We start from the raw sequence: 23,726 nt of genomic DNA, 5'->3' as shown, positions 1-23,726 counted from the left end.
TAATTTAGTGTTAATAAATCACAACCTCAGAGTTTCTTCAGTTCCCTTTTTCTTTTAACACCTTACTTACTCAAATATGTTTTTGTTTTACGAGGTAACGTTTAATATAATGCATTTGGAGCTTTCCAACTCAATTTTGCACTGTCAAGTCATAGGATTTGAGATGATCAACAAATATTTAATAGAAAGAAGCTTAGTGGCTAACAATCAAAAACTTGTAAGAGCTTGCAAATTATCAGTGTCCAAATCACACTGGTGTCCAAGATCAAAATAATGTTTTAGCACATTCTGTCTGAGATTTTATTTATTACTTATTCTTTCAAAGTTCTATATTCTTACCTCTACATTAAAATCTGCTGGTGCAAATATTAAGTGTTCTTAAGTTATTAAATTGTCATATACACCTAATATAATTAGTTTTTTTTTTTCTGTTACTGTAGTTTGAACCTGAAAGTCTTGCACTTGCTAGGCAGGCACTTTACCACTTAAGCCACTCCACCAGGGGTGGAAAAGCCAAGCACTGGTGGTTCATGCCCGTAATCCTAGCTACTCAAGAGGTTGACATATGAAGATTACAGTTCAAAGTCAGCCTGGGCATGAAAGTCCTTGAGACTCTTATCTCCAATAAACTACTCAGAAAAAGCCGACTGTGGCTCAAGTGGTAGAGTACTAGCTTTAAGCATGAAGACCCTCAGGGACAAAACACAGGCCCCGAGTTCAAGCCCCAAAACCAGCAAAAAAAGAAGAAGAAAAAGAAAAAGGGAGAGGGGGGCACTTACTGTGCTGTTAGCAAATGCTGTTCCAACCATAAAGTAGAAAATTCTAGGATGAATCTCTAAAATATCTGAAGGTGACCGGAGGATCCACACTGTAGACAAAATGAAGAGCAAACATGGAGAAAAGAAGGGAACCATAGCTTCATAGATTGAATTGTGTTTCAAGGTGTTATTTTTATAGCTTCTGAAAAAAAAATCAATACAAAGAATATTATTACACATAAACCATACTGTATAGCACTTTGTTATTTCCAAAGTACTTTCACATTTCTTCACATTTTATGCTCACAGTAATGTCATGCATTGATAGAACCAGCAGTATGAATCCCACTTTACAGATAGGCTCAGTAGGATGAGGGAATCTAAATTTACATAATCTGAGTCTTCAGAATCCTGACCTTTCTTTTTGTCCTCTTTAAATCAATCCATTGCTGTTTCAAGAACATAAAGGCGAATACAACTTGGCCTTTGTTCTATGAGACAGTCTAGTAATACCGAGTGGAAATAAAATGAACATGAAATACCAATAGTATCTTACTGTGCCACTTGGATACAAAGTGACACAGACCTAGGAATGATTCTCACACAAAAGTTCCCCACTATGTGAGACATATAATATCTTAATGTCTCTAAGCACACAGGAAGTAATTTCATATTTGTTTGCTCGTCTGAGCAGAGCCTCAATTCTAGTTTTGATTTAGACATTGATCAATGTTGTCCTAAATATTGGGCAATATGTTGTCCTAAAAGCCTCATTGTTTTAAGATGAAAAGGAATCATTTGGATTGGGAATGTGGCTTAGTGGCAGAATGCTTGCCTAGAATGCATAAGGACTTGGGTTTAATTCCTTAGTACCACATAAACAAAAAATAAAGTAAAATTAGTTTTAAAAAACTTTAAAAAAATAAGAAAAGCAACCACTCAAATGATCTCTACAAAAGTCAGAGCTTTAAGTTAATGACTCTTATATAAAGGGCCACAAGACACAAGAAATAGGGGAGATTTATGGAGCCTGGCTTAACATTGATAAGATTCTTCAAAACAGGCCTGGAGACAGGCTGGGCATAGTGGTTCACACATGTAATTCTAGCTAATCAGGAGGTATAGACCAGGAGGACTGAGTTTTGAAGCTAACCCACATAAACTTAGTGAGACTGACCATCTAGTGGCATGATTGCAGCTACCAGGAGGAAGCCAGAACCCAGCAAAAACAGGAATCCCCACCTAAAAGTAACTAAAGTAAAAAAGGCCCAGTGGTAGGGCTTTAGGGTAGAGTCTGCCTAGAAGTATAAGGTGTTGAGTTTGAACCCTAGTTCAGTGAAAGCAAAGGGGGAAAGGGAAAGAGGAATGGGAAGAGGGACTGGGAAAGAAGGGAAAGGGGAAAGGGTGGAGGGGAAGGGGAAGAAGATTCTGCAGAACAGATTTGAAAAGTAAATGTTAAAAAGAAAAATGCAGGGGCTGGGAAGGTGGCTCAGTGGTAGAGTGCTTGCCTCACATGCATGAGGCCCTGGGTTTGATTCCTCAGCACCACATAAGCAGAAAAAGCTGGAAGTGGTGCTGTGGCTCAACTGTAGAGCGCTAGCCTTGAGCTGAAAAGCTGAGGGACAGCACCCAGGCCCAGAGTTCAGCTCCCACGACCACCACCACCAACAACAACAAAAAGCAAGTATTTCAAGTAGAGGGGGAAGTAGTAAATGGCCTGAGCAACATTACTGAAGAAAGTAACATACTTAGGATGTAGTAGTACTGTGGACAAGAAATGAAACTCCACCCTTATGATGCCTCCAAACCCTGCTTTTATGTAACTGTTCTCTGAGAAGTGATAGTAAAAATTCATATTCAGAAGTTTTATTGTATGATCTTCTTAATATACTTTAAGATAATTAGTTTACAAAAAACATCAATATCCAACAGGAAAACATCTCCTCCCTGTAGGCAGATTCCCTCACAGAAGTGACCAAGTGGAAGACTAGTAAGCCTAAAACCATCACAAAAGAATTAAAAGTTTTGTTATGCCTTAATTAGCTACATTAGCCACTACATACCATCTAAATTGTCCCAGCCTCATCTAGATTCAAAATACAAGTTTCATGACCTTTGCAAAATGCCTAGATTCTAAATGGTAAATCAATCGTTATATTCACCTAAGTAACAATTTCTGAAGATTTCCTATTTTTTTGCCCATCTACAAAAATAAAATACTTACCTGAAAAAGTTTAATAAACTCATTGGAAGAGTCATACATATTGCACAACCTAAAGGGAAGAATATTCAAACTATCATGAATTAGTCAAGAGAGATTATATTATCATAATAGAATCTATGCAAAATGCCCAATATCATTTTTACATCCCAGTTTATTCTGTAATAAAATTAAATGCCTTTCCAATGAGCATCTACAATGCAAGTGGCAGTACAGTCTGGTGAGTCAGAGTGGACTCCAGAAGGCAGTGTGGGCCTCAACTTTGATTGTACAAGCCAACGGGGCACATAAGCAAGTGACTTTAGGCAATGGTCCCTTCCACTGCCTCATCTGTAAGATACAAGAGTAGTACTAACCCATAGCATCCTGAGGATTGAGTGAATGGCCACACTTAAGGACACGGGGAATCGTACCTGGCATAGAGTAACTTCCAAGCGTGTGCCGCTGGAAGCAGGACTAGAAGCAGATCCTGTCTCCTCCTGTTTAAGTTTATTCTTTACCTCCCTGGAATTGTTACTCTTCTCCACCCTACTCCCACCTTCACTCTTCCCCTTAAACCTAAACACAGGATGGCATTTCCAAGAGCTCTTGCCATTGATTCTGCTGCCATACCCCACTCTGTCTTCCTGTCATTTACAATGGTTTTTGTTTGCTTTCACTTTCTTGCCATTTTATTTATTCTGTCCCTATTCTGCAGAAAGGAATCTTAACATTTACCAAGTTTGCTAATCCATTTTCTTCCTGTTGGTTGACAGTACTGCCATTTCTTCCTCTATCCGGCATTTGCAATTCCCCTCCCCGGTGTCCTTGCTGGCGAGCTGCCTGTATCACTGTGTTGGCAACTAGACCTCCTGCACATTCCTAGTGGAGCACTCTACTCTCCATCAGAGAATCTTTCTACTTGTCTCCCTCCTCCCCTCTCTTTTCATCCTCTATCTACTGCCTCTCTGAATCAGCATCTTGCTAGAATGCACTGTAGTACTTACTCCCCAGGCTCTTCAGTGCTGAAATCACAATCACAAGTGGCTGAGGGGCTTCTCTTAAGCTCAACCAGCAGGTGAGTAGCTATGTTATATTACACCTGATACAAATTAATCTCTCTGAGTTTCAAAGTCAAGCTGTACAATGAGGATGGGTCAAATGGTTCTCTAATGTTCCTTACAACTTAAAAAATATGACACTGAAGTGTACACGTATGTAAATTCTTAATCCGTCTGTCTTCCAATGTCTAAAACAATATAATTGGACAATTCCTTGGATGCTTCATAACACATTAGCCCTAGTTTGTTTACTCTAGACTCCTGCTGATTATTTTGGTTTGAAGGTTGCTGTAGCCAGGACCTCATCTAACAAGACACAAAGCATTCTTTTAGAATAATTCCTGAACTGGTTATGGTGATGACATACACATGTAATGCCAGCACTTGGTGATGGTGTGTGGGAGGCGGAGGGGGAGTGAGGCAAGAGGATTGAGAATTCCACACCAGTCAAGGCTACATAGTGAAACTCTTGACTCAATCCCCCGACCACCACAAAATTCCCAAAATAGTTGGGTAAAATGATGAAAAGACTGAAACTCAACAAAAATCTTTTCTCAAAAGAAATATGCCAGGCTTGGGTTGTATACCTATAATCCCATCATTTGAGAAGCTAGACTAGAAGAATCCCAAACTCCAGACTAGAATGGGCTACACAGCAGGCTTCAAGCCAGCCTGGGCTATGTAGTAAGACACTGACTTAAAATATTATTCTAAGCTTTATTCCAGTAGACTTCATTCCAAGCCTAACTGAAATAAAGCTTGCAAGATCAGACAATCTTAGAAGGAAAGAAGAATATAAACATCCTCAGAAACTTTCAGCAGCTTGCTCCATTTCAAGGCTGTCAAGGCAAAAGACTATTTTTATTATTTCTTCCTTATATAGAATTTACTGTAATATATGTAAAGAGCACTTAATAGCTTAAGATTTACAAGTATGGGGCTGGGAAGGTGGCTTAGTGGTAGAGCGCTTGCCTTGCATGCATGAGGCCTTGGGTTCAATTCCTCAGCACCACATAAGCAAACAAAAAAGCTGGAAGTGGCGCTGTGGCTCCAGTGGTAGAGTGCTAGCCTTGAGCTGAAGAGCTGAGGGACAGCGCCCAGGCCCAGAGTTCAGGCCCCATGACCGGACCCAAAAAAAAAAAAAATTTACAAGTACATTGTATTTCAAATATATAGTAGTGACAACACAAACGAAAACATACAATCACACACACACACACACACACACACACACACACACACACACACACACACACACACACACACACACACACACACACACACGTTATCAAACTGCCATAATTAAAGGCCTAGATCCCATAATATGGAAACATAATTGCTATAGAAAAGCTGGGTGCTAGTGGTTCATGCCTGTAATGCCTGTAATCAGGAGGCTGAGATCTGGGGATTTTTTGGTTCAAAGCCAGTCTTGACAGGAAAATCCATGACTCTTATTTCCAATTAATCACCAGAAAATTGGAAGTAGAGCTATGGCTCAAAAGGGTAGAGTGTGAGCCTTGAGCAAAAAGAGCTCAGAGACAGCACCCAAACCCTGAGTTCAAACCCTATGACAAAGAAAAGGAAGGAAGGAGGGAAGGAGGGAGGGAAGGAAGGAAGGAAGGAAAGAAGGAAGGCAGGAAGGAAGGGAGAGAAGAATTTATTAGAAAAACAAAAAGATTAAATAAATGAAATATAAGGATTATGTAGTTATATAAAATATTTTAAAGGATGGGAATGTGCCTTAGTGGTAGTGTGCTTGCCTACCATGCATGAAGCCCTGAGTTTGATTTCTCAGTACCACATAAGTAGAAAAAGCTGGAAGTGGTGCCATGGTTCAAGTCATAGAATGCTAGACTTCAGCAAAAAAAGCTCAGTGACAGTGCCCAGGCCCTGAGTTCAAGCCCCAGGACCAGCACCTATATATATAAAGCTAGGTGCTTGTGGCTCACACTTGTAATCCTAGCTATTCACAAAGCTAAGAGCAGCAGGATTCATAGATCAAGGCCAGCTAGGGCAAACAAAGTCCTCAAGACCTCTGAAAATAACCAATGAGAATGGGAGTCAGAGCTGGAGGTGTGGCTCAAGTAGTAGAGCACCAGCTTGAGTTCAAAGGCCTTGAGTTCAAACCCGGGTTCAAACCAACACTATTTCAAAATCAAAATTGATCAATAAATCAATCAGAAAAGTAGCCAAGTACTGGTGGCTCATACTTGTAATCCTAGGTAGTCAGGAAGCTAGCCTAAGCAGAAAGTTTTAAAAAAGTCCATCTTTGATTAACAGCAAAAAAAAAACCAGACTGGAGGCATGGCTCAATTGGTAAAATGCCAGCCATGAGAGAAAAACCCAAACAAGACAAGAGGTCCTGAGTTCAAGCCATGGCATGACCAAGTCCCATATGGATAAACATATCCCAAGTAAAAGTGATAACAAACAAGAAGTTAGTTTATATCAAAATAAAGGATTATCACATTTAAGACAATGAACTTCTGAAAATAAAGGAAATGGTTGACAATTCTATTGAAAAGTAGACTAAATATGGAAAAGAAATACATATGGTTGTAAAACACTAAGAAAGTTCATTTGTGGGAAATGCAAACCAAACTATAGATGTTACCTAAATCTTCACCTATTAGATTTGAAAATGCTTGACAATATACTATGTTGGCAAAACTGGAAATAAACACTTCATATCCTGACAAAACTATAAAAAGATGCAAATGCTATGTACTCAAACAAACTGTATAACTGCAAAAGACTGGACATAATCCAAATATTTATCAAAAGGAGGCTGGTTGAACAAACCATGGTATATCTACAAAATGAAAGAGCCACAGATGCAAGAAGAAATGAGGAAGTCCTTTGTACATGTTTACGAAGTAACCTGAGTGGGGAAAAGGCAAAGTATGTAAAAATTACTACTATTAGTTGTAAAAGGGGGTGATAACATGATATATAATTTATTTTCAATAAAGAAACAATGAAAAGATAAACTATAGGATTTCAAACAGTGGCTAACTATGAAGGAAGAGAGGAGTAGGGTAGTGATAGCTATACTTCTTAAATATATTGTTTTACAAGTTATAGTTCCCTAGTATATGTTGAATTGACTCCTCAACAAAGATGAAATGTGTTGAGCGACATAATGACAGCATGGTGCTGGTAGCTCACACCTGTAATCCTAGCTACTCAAGAAGATGAAAAAAGTCATGGCTCAAAGACAATCCAGGCAGACAAATCCAAGAGACTCTTTTTTCCAATTAACCATCAAAAAGCTGGAAGTGGAGGTGTGGTTTATGTGGGAGAGCCCCAGCATTGAGCAAAAAAAGCCAGGCAAGCCCCAGTACTGGTATACACACAAACCTAATAGTAATCTAAAGGAAGGAAGATACAATTAATGTATGTATGCTAATTTAAAAAAGGAAGGATATCTGTTAACCAGGGCAGAAAGAAAGCAATTTCACAAATAATTTTAAATAGTTTAAAAAAATTATATAACTACTTGAAGGCACTAGTGAACAGGCAAAGACAGGAAACTAGAGAGGCACTTACACTTATAACACTGGGAACAACTGCAAGGTTGAGGCTTGCCTACTTCCAGGATGTAGAAAGCTACAGGCTCCTTACCAGCTTGTAGAGGATGAGAAAGAATTGAGAGCAGCAGAGGAATGGGAAATTTAATGGGGTACAGGGAGAGCATTTTTAGAAGAGACAGTGAAAGGCAAAGCATCAAAACCTGAGTATAAACTATGCCCAAATTCCTCACTAGTTGCTAAACTAAGTAAGAAAATAGATTACAAAGAACATAACAAACTACAGGGCAAAAATCAGAGACTGAAAAGCAGAACTGTTCTGTCTGTTTGGTGCACCGAGGTTTTTGTTTGTTTGTTTTTGTAGTGATGGGGTTCAAATGCCAGGCCTCTGCCATGCTGGGCAAGTGCTCTACCACTGAGTTCCACCCCAGCCTGCTGGGGCTTTCTCTAAGTGCATTTCCCATCTACAGTCAAGCTTGGGCTTGACTTACTGTCTTGGGAGTCAATGGGTAGAACAAGTGACTGGCACAGCACTGTGGAGATTCAGGATGAGGAACTCCAGAAACAAAGAAACCACAGACAAGCAAGCACTAAACTCTCAATATCAACTTTAGGCAAATCTTTAGCTGACTGCTAAACTACACAGACATTCAAGGAGACTCCCCACCCCCTAAGAGATCAAACTGAAGAAAAAATAACAGAGACATCAATATCATACACTCAGTACAAATACTTTAAATCTTCAGAAACAAAGTATTCCAAAGAACAAAACAGAATTTGAAGTTTCTGCATACATTAGTTAAAATCTAGTTTATTTTTCTGCAGATCTGGATATTGAACTTAGGGTCTGTGCATGTTAGGTAAAAAGTCTATTACTATGTGGAGTTTCAACAACAAAAACCTTGCAGGGGGCCCTGGGTTCGATTCCTCAGCACCACATAAGCAAAAAGAAAAAAAGCAGGAAGTGGCGCTGTGGCTCAAGTGGTAGAGCGCTAGCCTTGAGCTGAAGAACTGAGGGACAGCGCCCAGGCCCAGAGTTCAGGCTCCACAACCGGACCCCCCCCCCCCCCGGCAAAAAAAAAAAAACAACAACAAAACCTTGCAGGGTACAAAAGAAAGACTAACTGGATCTAGATGTTGGACTTGGCAGACAGACTACTTTATTATGTTAAATACTCCCTTTATTAGACCCTGTTTGGCTTTTTGTTGTTGTCTTGGGGGTTTATTTGTTTGACTGGTTGATTTTGTTTTGTGGGACTGAGATTTAACTCAGGTCCGCCTAAAAGGCAGGCACTTCACCTGAGCCATACCTACAGCCCTGTTTTGCTTTGTGTGCTGCTGGGAATACAACTTGAGGTCTTATGCATGCAGGGCAAGCACTACCACTGAACTACATTCTCCCAAGTGGCAGATACTTTTTTTGTTTCTGATGGAACTGAGGTTTGAACTCAGAGCCTCTCACTTGTTAGGCAGGCACTCTGCCACTTGAGTCATGTTTCCAGACCTTTTTTTTTTTTTTTTTTTTTTTTGGGGGGGGGGGTCCGGTCGTGGGGCCTGAACTCTGGGCCTGGGCGCTGTTCCTCAGCTCTTCAGTTCAAGTCTAGCGCTCTACCACTTGAACCACAGCACCACTTCTGGCTTTTTCCTTTTTGTTTATGTGGTGCTGAGGAATCGAACCCAGGGCCTCAGGCATGCAAGGCAAAGTGCTCTACCACTGAGCCACCTTCCCAGCCCCACCAGACCTTTTTTACTTTAGTTATTTTTCAGATAAGGTCACTTTTTTTTGCCCAGGGCCAGCCTTTGACCATAATCCTTGTATCTACATCTGTCTGTGAAGGTGAAAATCACAGTCACACTACCAAATCTATCTTATTGATTGGGGACACACACACACACACACACACACACACACACACACACACACACACACACACACACCCCACACTCACACACACCTCATTATATTTTTGCCCATCAATTTTTCTTATCTCTACCTTCCAAATAGCTGGAATTACAAGCACGAGGCCACTGCACATGGTTTATACAATAACTTAATTGAAAGATTCACTAGCTGAGCTTAACAGAAGATTGGAGATAACATGAGGGAAAAAAAGCAATGAACTTAAAGACAGATGAACAGAACCCATCCATCATAAAGAATACAGAAAAGAGTGAAGAAAACTTAACATACCCTCAGAAAACTACCTGTAGGGCAATATTGGGCAAATCTACATAATACATATAGTAAGTGGAGCTATAGAAAAACAAGAAGGGGGGGGACCCTGAAGAAATGGACTGTGGCTAAAAAAATCTCCACAGTCTATTAAAAAATATTAATCTACACCTAGTGGCTCACACTTACAATCCTAGCTACTCAGGAGGTTGAGATCTGAGGATCCTGGTCAGAAGCCAGTGTAGGCAGACAAATTGGAGAAATTCTCTCTCCAATTAATAGGCAAAAAGCCAGATTGAGAAGCCTGGCTCAAGTGGTAGAGCACCAGCCAGAGTAAAAAAGTTGAGCGAGATCCAGCATACCAACACCATACACACTAAGCCAAGCACTGATGGTTCTCAGCTATAATCCTAGCTACTCAGGAAGCTGAGATCTGAAGACTGCAGTGCAAACTAAGCCTGGGCAGAAAAGTCCCCATGAGACTCTTATCCCCAGTTAACCACTCAAAAACCAAGTGGTGCTGTGGCTAAAAGTGTCAGAGTACTACCCTTGAGCAAAATGGCTCAGGGACAATGCCTAGTCCTTGAGTTCAAGCCCCACAACTGACAAAAAAAAATATATATATATATATATATAAATAACTAAGTAGCTGAGCACTGGTGGCTCATGCCTAAATCCTAGCTACTCAGGAAGCTGAGATCTGAGGATCATGGTTCAAAACCAGCCTGGATAGGAAAGACCATGACACTCTTATCTCCAATTAACTACCAGGAAACAGGAAGTAGTGCTGTGGCTCATAGTAGAGCACTATCCTTGAGGAAAAAAAGAGCTCATGGACAGAGTCCAGGTTATGAATTCAAGCCCCATGAACTGCCCCCCCCAAAAAAAAACCTAAATTAATTAACTTATAGACCCAACACACCTACTAAGTTCAATGAACAGCAAGGACAAGAAAACTCATACCTGTGTAAATCATAGTCAAACTTGAAAGTTGAAGACAGAAAGAAAATGTAAGCAACAAAAGAAAATACTTTAGAACAGGTTTACAGTGATATATGAATTGATTTAAAAATGATGTATGCCAAAGGACATTGGATGACATATTCAAAATGTTGGGAGAAAAAAAAAAAAAGGCAAAATGAAGACATTTTAACATTAAACAAAACACTGCTACCAGGCCTGACTGCAAAAATCTCAAAGGAGGGGCTGGGAAGGTAGCTCAGCGGTAGAGTGCATGCCTTGCAAGCATGAGGCCCTGGGTTCGATTCCTCAGCACCACATAAACAGAGAAAGCCAGAAGTGGAGCTGTGGCTCCAGTGGTAGAACGCTAGCCTTGAGCTGAAGAGCTGAGGGACAGCGCCCAGGCCCAGAGTTCAAGCCCCATGACCGGCAAAAAAAAAAAAATCTCAAAGGAATTTCCTTGACTTCTGGAAAAGAACATCATGTAATAAGTCAGATATATAGAAAGGAATAATAAAGGAGTCTAAGTATGTTGGTAAGTGTATAACTCAGGGGTTTGAGAGCAGGGTACAGTTGAAGTAAGATTAACACCGATACTAAAAACTGTTGAAGCAAAGTGACTATATAGAAATTTACTATATAAAACTAAAAGAAGGGGCTGGGAAGGTGGCTCAGTGGTAGATCGCTTGCCTTGCATGCATGAGGCCCTGGGTTCGATTCCTCAGCACCACATAAGCAAAAAGAAAAAAGCCAGAAGTGGTGCTGTGGCTCAAGTGGTAGAGCACTAAGCCTTGAGCTGAAGAGCTGAGGGACAGCGCCCAGGCCCAGAGTTTAGGCCCCATGACCGACAAAAAAAAAAAAAAAAAAAAAAACTAAAAGAAGACTCAAGAGTGAGGTTCAAGCAGCGAAGTACCTGTCTAACAAGTGTAAGGCAGAGCTCAAACCTCAGTACTGTCCCTCTCCCTCTTCCCCAAGACACCAAAACAATAAACCAGGTACAGTGGCACATAACTATAATCCCAGTATTTGGGAGGCTGAGGCAGAAGGACTGGAGTTTTGGGATACCTTAGGCTACAAAGCAAGAGCTTATCTCAAAAAAAAAAAAAATGGCTACAAAGAACATAAGATTTTTTCATTAAAAAAAAAAAAGCCCAAAATATAAAAACAGGTAGGGGTATGGTTCAAGAGGAATATCATCTCCTTAGTATGCATGAGGCCCTTGGTTCAATCCCCAGTAAAACACACCACACACACACACACACACACACACACACACACACACACACACACACACACACACACACACACACACACACACACACACACACACACACACACACACACACACACACACACACACACACACACACACAAATTGATACGTGTGGAAGGGGTAGACAAATGAGAGGAAGAGAAGGAGAATGAAGTCATAAAATTCAATGCGTATCCTGTAAAAGACAATTAAGGGAAGAGGTGAGATGGGTAGTGATGGGGAGGATGAAATGGTTGAATCTGATCATTCATAAATGTCTTTGTTGAATGGCAACTCCTTTGTACAATTACCTTAAGATAATAAAAAAATAAAAATAAATAAATACACTGCAGGAACTGCCATAGGACAGAGTCTGCTTAAGTTTTAAAAAAAAGAGCTATAAAGAAAATTTTCAAAATAATAAATAACTTTCTATATGCAAATACCAAAAAGTGACTATCTGGTAGACTACAGAGTAGTTTTTAAACTTTTTGCCGTCCAGAGTTGCAGGAAAAGTCCCAAACCACGCCTTTCCTGAAAGTAGTGAATGCAGACACCTTCAACTGTATCTAAGCCCTACCAAATTCCCATTCTATTATCAGGGCTTATAAATAGAGACAGGACTGTTTTTTAGTTAAGGGAACCAAGCAGTAACCTAACACATATGCTTTTTATTTCTACAAAGGTCCTTATCGCTCCTGGGGCCTCCAAAATAACCTAGAATCCTCTTCTCCTTTTCCTCTTTCCATACCACTAACAGTCTCCTAAACTCAGTCAACTACCCCCAGACATCCCTTCCGCTACCTCAGAAGGGCAACAGAACCATTCATTATGAAAACTGTGAGCATTCAGATCTGCTTGCTGTAGGGCAGGAGCTGGGACAGTCAAACTCTAGCTTTTGATAACAAAGGGATGGTGAAATACACTTCCACACCAAGCTTCTTACCAATAATCATTGTAGCGAATAGGTCTCTATATAAGAAATTAAACAGGAAAGGTTCATACCAGGCCTCAACTCCCACAACCGCAGTCACTATGTAGACAAAAGAAATAGTCTGGAAGGAAAATACAGACAAAACACACAGAGGCATTAGCAGCTGAGAAGACCAGGGAGCCAACAATGCTTGGGCAGCATTAAGTCTAGTCAAACAGTTTTAGCAGAAACAGGAGGTAAGCTTAAATTCAGTATGGGGTGGGTCTTCCTGCCTTTCCTAACCAGTGCCATTATGTGGTTTTAGGAGCACTTGTTAGTCAGAGATACATAGCAAAATATTTATCACATTTCCTTGAAAATACTGGGAAGTGACTAAGAGAGGGCTGGCCTTCTGTACTGCTAAATGCTGAAGTTAAGTAATGGACAAATACAGGTTCATTATGATATTCTCTACCTTTGTATACATTTGAGATCTTCAGTAAGTAAGTAAAAATTAAACGGTCTTTTTTTTTTTTTTTTTTTTTTTTTTTGATATTTTTTGGTGCTGGGGCTGCTAGCCACTCTCTTAATTTCCTCAAATTTTTTTGTTTTTTTTGTGGGGTTTTGTTTGTGCCTGTCCTGGTGCACAAACTCAGAGCCTGGGTGCTGTCCCTGAGCTTTTTTGCTTAAGGCTAGCTACCACATGAGCCATGTTCCACTTCTGGCTTTTTGCTAGTTAATTGAAAGTAAGAGTCTCATGGACTTTCCTGCCTAGGCTGGCTTCAAACTGTGATCCTCAGATCTCAGCCTACTGAATAATTGGGATTACAGACATAAGCCACTAGAATCTGCCAACCAACTCAATTTTAAAAGCACAATTTCTATCCAAAAATGCCTAAGAGTAATGAAGAAAGAAATGGCAATAACTTTTCTAAAACTATCATAGCAAGGTTGAAAAGTGAAGGCAGAAATGCATACTTACCACCTGGCTAATGTCATAGCCCCATGGCAGGAAAAGAATCCCCGTGTTGTATTTTTCCCAGTGGGACAGGATGAAAGAAAACAAGACTACCCACAACAGGAGATAAAGAACAAAGACACTGACACCAGTGGTTCCTCGTCCAAAGATGGAATACACAGTCACAACAAAGTAGACGCATGACCAACTATCCAGGCCATGGTCAAAAAGCTCCCCTAAGGGGGTGCTGGAATTGGTTCTGCGGGCTTGCTTTCCATCCACTCCATCTGCAACAAAACACAGCACAGGAAAAGGTCAACAGATACACAAATATGGAGAAAGTCAGCTTCAATGAACTGGTAGGGAAAACAAAAACATCAGTACATCACAGGAATGTTAAGTGTAGCTCTAAGCCAGTTCCATAAAAATTAATCTTTAGTTCCAAAATTAAAGATTTGAGAAATGTGCAATTTCCCAAAGTTTCATGAAGTCAAAATAATTATATCATGTTAAATGTTATCATTTCAGATCAAAAAAGGAAGTATTCTACTGGACTCTGAGTTGTTCCAAATCTGCATACCAACTGGTTTATCTTACTGGCCACAAATTCTCAACCTCCTACAGAACATTCAACACCTCTTCGTTATAATTCATATATCCACAGCTTGCTCCAGGATCCAAAAGCATTTCTGTCTTAACACTTACTTCATCCTGTATGAAATTAGAATAATTTCTTGATAGATCTACTCCCCATCATTTTAGGAGCTTTCAAACATGCACACAGTAGGTATTTAGCAAGTGTAAGAATGGCATTTGTTGAACCTACATAGTATATTCCTAGTGCTGTAAAAATCGGTAGTGAAATCTGGAATCTCAGCTACTTGGAAGTAATTGAAGCCAGCCAAGGCCTATGATCTCAGCTACTAGAGAAACTTAATCAGGAGGAATGCCATCTAGGTCAGCCCAGGCAAAAACATAAGGCCTGAAAAAAAGCAAAAGGGGACGAGAGCACGACTGCCTAGTTAGTAGTGTCAGGCCAAGTGCAAACCTCAATACTGAAAAAAATGAATAACTAAAGAATTTTAGAATGAACTAAGCTTGTGTCCTTAGAGTATTTATATTTGAGAAAGGGACAAAGCCTGATTATGAAAAAGTACAGAAAGAGAAAGGGTCTCTTTCAGTCTAAAGTAATCTAGAATGGCTTTAGGACAAGAAAAAAATCTGAATGGGAATGTAAAGAACAAGTTGGAGTTCAGCAGACAGGAGACAAAGGAATGTGCTAACATCCATAAACACAAAATAGAAAAGAAAGCCACCACGCATGCTCAGAAATACTGAGATGAAAAAGCACAGGACACAAAGAAAATGTACGCAAAGTATGCAAAGAAAACAACACAAAAAAAAAGGAGGAACCTGGCACCCTTGGCTCATACCTATAATACTAGCTGTTCAGGAGACTGAGATCTGAGGATCACAGTTCAAAGCCAGCCCTGGCAAGGAAGTCCATGAGACTCTTTATCTCGTTAACCACTAGAAAACTGCAAGTGGTACTGTGGCTCATGTAGTATAGTGCTCGCCTTGAGCTGAAGGGCTTAGGGACGATGCCCAGGCACAGAGTTCAAGCCCCACGACCAACAAGAAGAAAAAAAAAAAAAAACAAGAAGAAGAAGGAGGATTGCAAGGCATGGGTGGCTCACATCTGTAATCCTACTCAGGAGGCTGTGATCTGAGCATCACTGTTTGAAGCCATCCCAGGCAGGAAAGTCTGTGAGACTCTTATCTCCAATTAATTGCCAGAAAACTGGAAGTGGTTTGAGAGCTGTTGCTCAAAGGGGCAGAATACTAGCCTTGAGCCAAAAAAAAGCTCAGGGACAGTGCCTAGGCCCTGAGTTCAAGCTCTACCATTGACAAAAAAAAAAAAAAAAGAGGGTTGAGGCTGAGAGGGTGCCTCTAGAGAGCTTGCCTCTAGCAGGCATGAGGCCCTCGATTCCATTCCTCAGTACCACATACATAAATAGATTTTTAAAAAAAGAGAGGGGGAAAAAAGGAGGGTTGAGCCAGTTTAAAAGTTTTAGGATTTAGAGAACTACTAAAAAGCTTCTAAGTAAGAAAATAAATAGCAATAGAAACTGGGTGTGGAGGCATATACCTGTAGTATCAGTTCTTGAGGCCAGGGCAGGAGAATAAAGAGCTCAAAGGCAGCTTGAGATATATAGTTTAAGAAAAAAAATAAGGTAATTCAGGACTTACGTGAGATACTAGGAAAGACATTTCAAGCCCTACAGGACCTAGAGTAGTATGCTGTGACCAAACGGATTAATATCTCTACCAAAAAGACAAACAAAAAACACGCATAGTCATACAACAGAATAAAGACTTTAAGTTGCCTCATGTTGGTTTTAGACAGGTTTTGCAACAAACAGATCAAGTCAGGTCAGAGTTTTTGGCAGGAAAAAAAAAACTGTGGGCCTGAAACAGGTAGGGGTACCGCATATTAAAAGGTTCTTACGAAATGCTGTTAAAAGTGAGAGCCCACAGGCCCCCTCGTCCTTCAGACTCCTCACAGCAGTCCTCACTAGCCAAATCCATTAGAAATGTTTGAAAATTTGCTCATTTTTGGGCTAGGAAGGTGGCTGAGTGGTAGAGTACTTACATAGCATGCCTGAAGCCCTGGGCTCAATTCCTCAGTACCACATAAACAGAAAAAGCCAGAAGTGGCACTGTGGCTCAAGTTGTAGAGTGCTAGCTAGCCTTGACCAAAAAAAAGCTCAGGGACAGTGCCCAGGCCCTGAGTTTAAAAAAAAAAAAAGCTAATTCTTCCTAACACATAACTAGAAGCTCCATTTCATAAGTAATTTTTGGCAGAACTAGGGTTCAAACTTGGGACCTCACTACTTGAGCCATTTTTTCAGTCAGTTTTCACTAATTCTTCTGGACTTCACTGATGTCTTTCTTCTTCAAACACTTCAAACTCTGGCCATTCACCATGCCTGTTCTTAATACACCTGGCAGGTTGTACTAGATTTTTTTTCAAGTTTTTTCAGTCTGGGAATGTGGTAGAATTCTTGCCTGGTATGCATGAAGCCCTAGGTTTGATTCCTCAGTACCACACAGAAAAAGCTGGAAGTGGTGCTGTGGCGCGCACGCGCGCGTGCACACGCGCACACACACACACACACACACGCACACACACACAAAATTCATTTCTACTTGAAAGATCTAAGTGACTTGAAATCAGGTCTGCTAGCTGACATACATTCTAAACTACATACCAAGTACCTCTATGTGCCAGGTACTAACACGGGTCTTGGGGATAAAGCATTTTAATTAGAACACAAGGATAACAAACAAGTAGGCAAAGGAGCAGATGACATATTACACAACTGTTAAGAGCTCTGGAGAAATACAAAGCAGGGAAGGATACAGAAACTGAGGAATGTTCCAGAGCACTCTGGCAGAACAGCATATGGATGTGCCCAGTACAGTAGCCTTCCCCAACTCCTCCTTTTATGAGTAAAAAAGCAAACATTCTTTATTTGTTCTCTCATGGTTCTTGATTATAATATCTTTTTTTTTGGGGGGGGGTGAGGAATCCAGTCATGGGGCCTGAACTCTGGGCCTGAGCACTGTCCCTCAGCTCTTTAGCTCAAGGCTAGTGCTCTACCACTTGAGCCACAGCACCACTTCCAGCTTTTTTCTTTTTGCTTATGTGGTGCTGAGGAATCGAACCCAGGGCCTCAGGCATGCAAGGCAAGCACTCTACCACTGAGCCACTTCCCAGCCCCTGCAATTATTTTTTTATGTCAGTATTACTTTCTAAACCTAAAGCAAAAAAATGTCTTACTCCAAAGGTGGCTAAATCTTTTGTGTTAAGGGCCAGGTAATGCATATTTTTGGCTTTGTGGGTCTCTTACAACTTCTCAATGATGTCTTTTTGCAGGAAAGCAAGCACAGACAATTTGTAAAAGAATGCACATAGCTGTGCTCCAGTAAAACATTACCTAGGAACACAGAAAATGGTCCAGATTTGGCCTGCAACAAGTGGTTTGCCATCTTCTCTTATTCTATGAATCACTAGCATTGAATGCAGCCATTTTTTGTTTTGTTTTTCTTTTCTTTTCTTTTTTGTCCCAAGACTGGGATTTGAACTCAGGATCTGAAGCTTTCAATCAGTTGGCTGGCACTCTACCACCTGAGCCACACCTCCAACCCTGACAGTGTTTTTCATAGAGACTCAAAATCATATTTATAATTTAAACAGAACACTAATACACTCTAGTTAAAATAAAGTAAGCATAGGAGAAAGTTAATTTTGTAGGTGGCTCTCCTTGCTGATTCACCAAACATTGACTACAATGAGTATTTACAACTTCTTACCTAGAGTATAGGCTACAAAGTTGAGGATGCCAACGACTACCCAAACCCAGTCAGGTACATGCTTGTGACCTGGTGCTGCAAAGAAAGCAACAAGAATGTTAACACGGTATAACTGCAATCATTAAATGCTGGTATTTGTTAATTAGAGGTTAAGATACTTTACTATGTATTCTTGAAGACAGAATTGAACAGGAAATTTTGCCAAAAACAAAGAAGTAGCTTCCTGATCCCTCATTAACAATAAATATCTACACTTAGCTTTTCTCAAGACTGATATTCACCTGGAACCCTTAGCCAGGGCAATACGGCAAGAAAAAGACATTAAAGGGATCCGCATAGGGAAAGAAGAAGTTAAACTATTCCTTTTTGCAGACGACATGATACTATACCTTCACGATCCCAAAAACTCTTAGAAATCATAAATCACTTCAACAAAGTATTAGGATACAAAATAAACCCACAAAAATCAGTTGCCTTCCTGTACACTGACAATGGATAAGAAGAGAGGGAAATAAAGGGAGCAACCCCATTCACAATAACCTCCCAAAAAATAAAATATTTAGGAATTAACCTAACCAAAGATGTAAAAGAACTATTTAATGAAAACTAAAAAAGTTAAAGAAAAAAATTGCAGAAGACACTTGGATAGGCTGACTTAATATAGTAAAGATGGTAATACTTCCAAAGTTAATATACAAATTCAATGCAATTCCTATTAAAATGCCAATGACGTACATCACTGAAATACAGAAAACAGTCCAAAAATTCATATGGAACAACAAAAGACCTAGAATAGCCAAAACAATTCTAGGGGATAAAGACAATATGGGAGGGCTATCCATGCTGAACTTCAAACTCTACTACAGAGCTATAATAACAAAGACAGCAAGGTACTGGCACAAAAACAGACCCGAAGATCAATGGAACAGAACAGAAGATCCAGAAATAAATCCACAGGCCTACAGCCAGCTGATATTTGACAAAGGAGCCAAAGACATACAATGGAAGAAACACAGCCTCTTCAACCACTGGTGCTGGGAAAACTGGGCAGCCACATGCAGAAAACTAAAAGTGGACCCCAGCCTATCACCATGCACCAACATCAACTCAAAATGGATTAAAGACCTTAACATTAAACCTGAATCTCTGAAACTACTGCAGGACAGAGTAGGAGAGACACTTGAACTAACAGGCACAGGAAGGAACTTCCTGAACAGAGTCCCAGGGTCACAACAAATTGGAGAGAGACTCGACAAATGGGACTACCTTAAAATAAAAAAGCTTCTGCACAGCTAAATCTATCGCAACCAAGCTAGAAAGACAACCAACTAATTGGGAAAAAATATTTACCAGCAATATATCAGACAAGGGGTTAACATCCTGTATATACAGGGAACTCAATAAACTAATCCCTCCCAAACCTAACAAACCAATTACTAAATGGGCAAGGGAACTAAAGAGGGACTTCTCAAATGAAGAAATAAAAAAGGCAAAGAAACACATGAGGAAATGTTCATCATCCCTGGTGGTGAAGGAAATGCAAATAAAGACAACCCTGAGATACCACCTTACCCCAGTCAGAATGTCCCACATCCACAAATCAGCCAACGACAAATGCTGGAGGGGATATGGAGAAAGAGGAACCCTATTACACTGCTGGTGGGAATGTACACTTATACAACCACTTTGGAAAGCAGTCTGGAGGGTCCTTAGAAAGCTAAAGATTGACCTCCCTTACGACCCAGTCATACCACTTCTAGGCATCTACCCTGAACAACAGGAACCAATATACAAGGACACATGCACCTCTATGTTTATTGCAGCACTGTTCACAATAGCTAGGATATGGAAACAACCCAGATGCCCCACCACAGATGAATGGACCCAAAAATTGTGGTATTTATACACAATGAAATATTATGCAGCCATTAGAAATGACAAAATAATGGCATTTGCAGGGAAATGGATAGAGCTAGAAGGAATCATGTTGAGCGAGGTAAGCCAAGAGCAAAGAGACAAACAGCACATGGTCTCCCTGATAAGTGGATGCTAAATCTAAAATGTTAGGTGATACGACAAAACTAACAGGACTTAAGAAACAAAGAACTCCCACTCATCTGGTTGAACCACTACTAAATATCCCCATGTTGCTGATCACATGTATGGTGTATAACATGTGTACACCGTTATATGTTATCGACTGTGATAGACAATTTGCTCCAGGAAAGTTAGAATGAACTTGTGACTTTGAGCATCATTATTCCACAATACTGTGAAATTCCGGAAATTATGTAATCACTTAATCACAATCAAAAAAAAAAAAAAAAAAAAGAACCTCAGGGAAGGTAGGGAGGGAAGGGATGGCAGGGGGAAAACAATGGAATGGGTAACAATGCTCAATAGGAAGTGTACTCATTACCTTACTCATGTAACTGTAATCCTCTGTATAGTATCTTTACAATTAAAAAAAAAGACTGATATTCATCTACCCTTGAAAATTACTTATGAGCCCCGAATAAATAATATATTAGGGGATTTAAGAAATGAATGCAAAACAGAGTGCCGTAGCACACACCTACAAAACCAGCACTTGGGAAGATAGGAGAAACAGAAGTTTGAGGTCAGTCTGGCCTTATCTTAGTGAGATTTCATCTCAAAACTAAATTTTTTAAAAAAGGATGGGATTATACCTTACTGGTAGATCACCTGCCTAGCACAATGATGCTGTAGGTTCAATCCCACAACCACAAAATAATAATAATAATAATAATAATAATAATAATAATAATAATAATAATACAAAAAATATATAGAGGGGCTGGGAAGGTGGCTTAGCAGTAGAGTGCTTGCCTTGCATGCACGAGGCCCTGGGTTCGATTCCTCAGCACCACATAAGCAGAAAAAAGCCAGAAGAGACGCCGTGGCTCAAGTAGTAGAGTGCTAGTCTTGAGCTGAAGAGCTGAGGGACAGCGTCCAGGCCCAGAGTTCAGGCCCCATGAGAGAGGTCTAAAGAATCATTTTCAGAGGAAACCAGGAGTCAATAAAGATAAGCAGAGAATGAGCTGAGGAAAAGTACCCATATCACCTTTAGAAAAAAAGGGGATTTTTTTTTTCTTCTTCCATGATTAAAAAAAGGAAGGCCTATTCTTGAGACTGATAGGTATGATGGACCTTGATTAAATTTATATTTAGGTGTTTTCTCAGTTCTCTGTTCATAAAAATATAATTATTCATTTAACCTAGTTATTCCTTTTTTTCAGTTTTGTTTGCTTGTTTTTTATTTTGTTTTGTGCTGGTAGTGGGGGTTGAACTCAGGGCCTGGCCACTGACCTTTAGCTTTTTCAATCAAGTCTGTTGTTCTATCACTTGAGCCACAGTTCTATTTCTGGAAGTGTGTGTGTGTGTGTGTGTGTGTGTGTGTGTGTGTGTGTGTGTGTGTGTGTGTGTGTGTGTGTGTGTGTGTGTGTGTGTGTGTGTGTGTGTGTGTGTGTGTGTGTGTGTGTGTGTGTGTGTGTGTGTGTGTGTGTGTGTGTGTGTGTGTGTGTGTACATGTACATGTGTGTGGTTAATTGGAGATAAGAGTCTTAAGGACTTTCTTATCTCAGCTTCTACTTCTGGAATTGTGTGTGTGTGTGTGTGTGTGTGTGTGTGTGTGTGTGTGTATGTGTGTGTGTACATGTACATGTATGTGGTTAATTGGAGATAAGAGTCTTAAGGACTTTCTTATCTCAGCTAGCTTCAAACCATGATGCTGAGATCAGCTTCCTGAGCTTCCTGAGTAGCTAGGATTACAGGTGTGCACCAACACCTGCGTTGTTTTGGGGTTTTGAGACCAGTATCTTAATATGTAGCATAGGCTGGCTTGAAACTCTACCTATACCTGTGCTACCACATCCAGTTTAATTACTCTTTATTTACCAAAAGGTTATTACTATTTAGGCAGCAAATCTAAGTCAACAGGCATGTTGTATTGTATTTCCAGAACTTAATAAAAATATATGTAATATTGTAAAAACACAACTTTAATTTTCAGAAAATGAAAGCATCTCAATAAAACTTCAAAATAACTAATCACACCTCATTTATCTCTACCCAGACATTTAAAACTCTTAAAGTAATATTCTTACCTGAAGCATAAAAGTCAGGATCAAAGTATGTCATAAATAGAAAATTGAATACAACCAGCAGAAAGCCAGAAAACGTTATCAGATTCGGAGCCAGCCAAGTAGGGAATACCTGGACAATAAACACCAGGACATACAAATTAGTCAAAAGAAGCTATCACTTTGAAAGACTATATGCAGTAATTACATACATAAAATGTGAATTCCAATCTCCAATAGACAGAAATGAGCAGTTCTTTCTTCTTTCTACCCTCTATATAATAAATAATTGTATAATCTACAAATCTTAATACTTTTTTTGGGGGGTGGGGGTCTGATCGTGGGGCCTGAACTCTGGGCCTGGGCGCTGTCCCTCAGCTCTTCAGCTCAAGGCTAGCGCTCTACCACTTGAACCACAGTGCCACCTCCAGCTTTTGTCTTTTTGCTTATGTGGTGCTGAGGAATCGAACCCAGGGCCTCATGCATGCAAGGCAAGTGCTCTACCACTGAGCCACCTTCCCAGCCCTCCCCTTAATAATCTTAACAGGAAAGTATTTAGAAAGTCTTAAAAATGATAACTTGGCTGGGAATGTGGCTCAGTGGTAGAGTGCTTGTCCTGCATGCATGAGGCCCTGGGTTCAATTCCTCAGCACCACATAAGAAAAGCTGGGAAGTGGCGCTGTGGCTCAAAGTGGTAGAGCACTAGCCTTGAGTTCAGGCCCCACGACCGACAGAAAAAAAAAAAAAAAAAAGATAAATTGAAGTGTGTAAATGTATAGATTGCAAAAAGAGAAACCAAAAAGGTAGCTGGGTGCTGGTGGCTCATGCCTGTAATCCTAAGTACTCAGGAAGCTGAAATCTGAGGTTCACAGTTCAAAGCCAGCTCATGCAAGGAAGGCAGTGAGACTCTCATATCCAATTAACCACCAGAGAACCAGAAGTGGTGTTGTGGCTCAAAGTGGTAGAGCACTAACTTTAAGCAAAAAGAGCTCAGGGGACAGTGCCCAGGCCCCCAGTTCAAGCCTACAACCAACAATAACAACAACAACAACAACAACAAAACCCAAAATAGCATATGGTGACTAAGGGAAGGGAGAAAAGGGAGGCATCTCTGGATATCTTGTTAAGCTGAGAGTTGACGCCTACCACTCCACTAAATAGGTTAAGGTACTTCAGACCTACTAAAACAAAACACACGCGACTTGACTGGGGCTATGGATGTGGAGAGACCATGCCTAGGAAGTATGACACCCTGAGCCAAACCTCAGTTCCACCATTTAAGCACATCTATTAATTATCTTACCTTTACGATAGTATTCCAAAATGGATGCATGACATACAAAGAGAGTGGGTTGGTATCCACAGCACTGTACTGTTAAGAAAGTAAAACATTCTGAGTTAATGTCAGCATATTAGCAAATATAATTTCTCAAATGAAAAT

At 40.2% G+C, this 23,726-nt stretch overlaps 1 protein-coding gene across 2 annotated transcripts in view; it reads right to left on the bottom strand.

The window, feature by feature from the left end:
• The window catches only part of Selenoi (selenoprotein I), a 52,340-nt gene that overhangs the window by 11,137 nt on the left and 17,477 nt on the right, over positions 1-23,726 (bottom strand). Inside the window, exons 2-8 of one of the 2 annotated variants that reach the window (XM_070025172.1) lie at positions 23,589-23,657; positions 22,310-22,418; positions 18,183-18,257; positions 13,830-14,092; positions 12,881-12,989; positions 2,983-3,031; positions 780-960 (exon numbers count right to left, since the gene is read on the bottom strand). In XM_070025172.1, the coding sequence (XP_069881273.1) occupies positions 780-960; positions 2,983-3,031; positions 12,881-12,989; positions 13,830-14,092; positions 18,183-18,257; positions 22,310-22,418; positions 23,589-23,657 (855 nt within the window). Of the gene's footprint in view, positions 1-779; positions 961-2,982; positions 3,032-12,880; positions 12,990-13,829; positions 14,093-18,182; positions 18,258-22,309; positions 22,419-23,588; positions 23,658-23,726 lie in introns of those variants that run through there. The other variant, XM_070025173.1, reaches the window with a different exon arrangement.

The sequence above is a fragment of the Dipodomys merriami genome, unplaced genomic scaffold, assembly GCF_024711535.1.
Source record: "Dipodomys merriami isolate MVZ:Mamm:240054 unplaced genomic scaffold, mDipMer1.0.p SCAF_17, whole genome shotgun sequence".
Classification (NCBI taxonomy): Eukaryota; Metazoa; Chordata; class Mammalia; order Rodentia; family Heteromyidae; genus Dipodomys; species Dipodomys merriami.
Note: the sequence above shows the minus strand (reverse complement) of the source record. Positions and strands in the feature narration are given on the sequence as shown.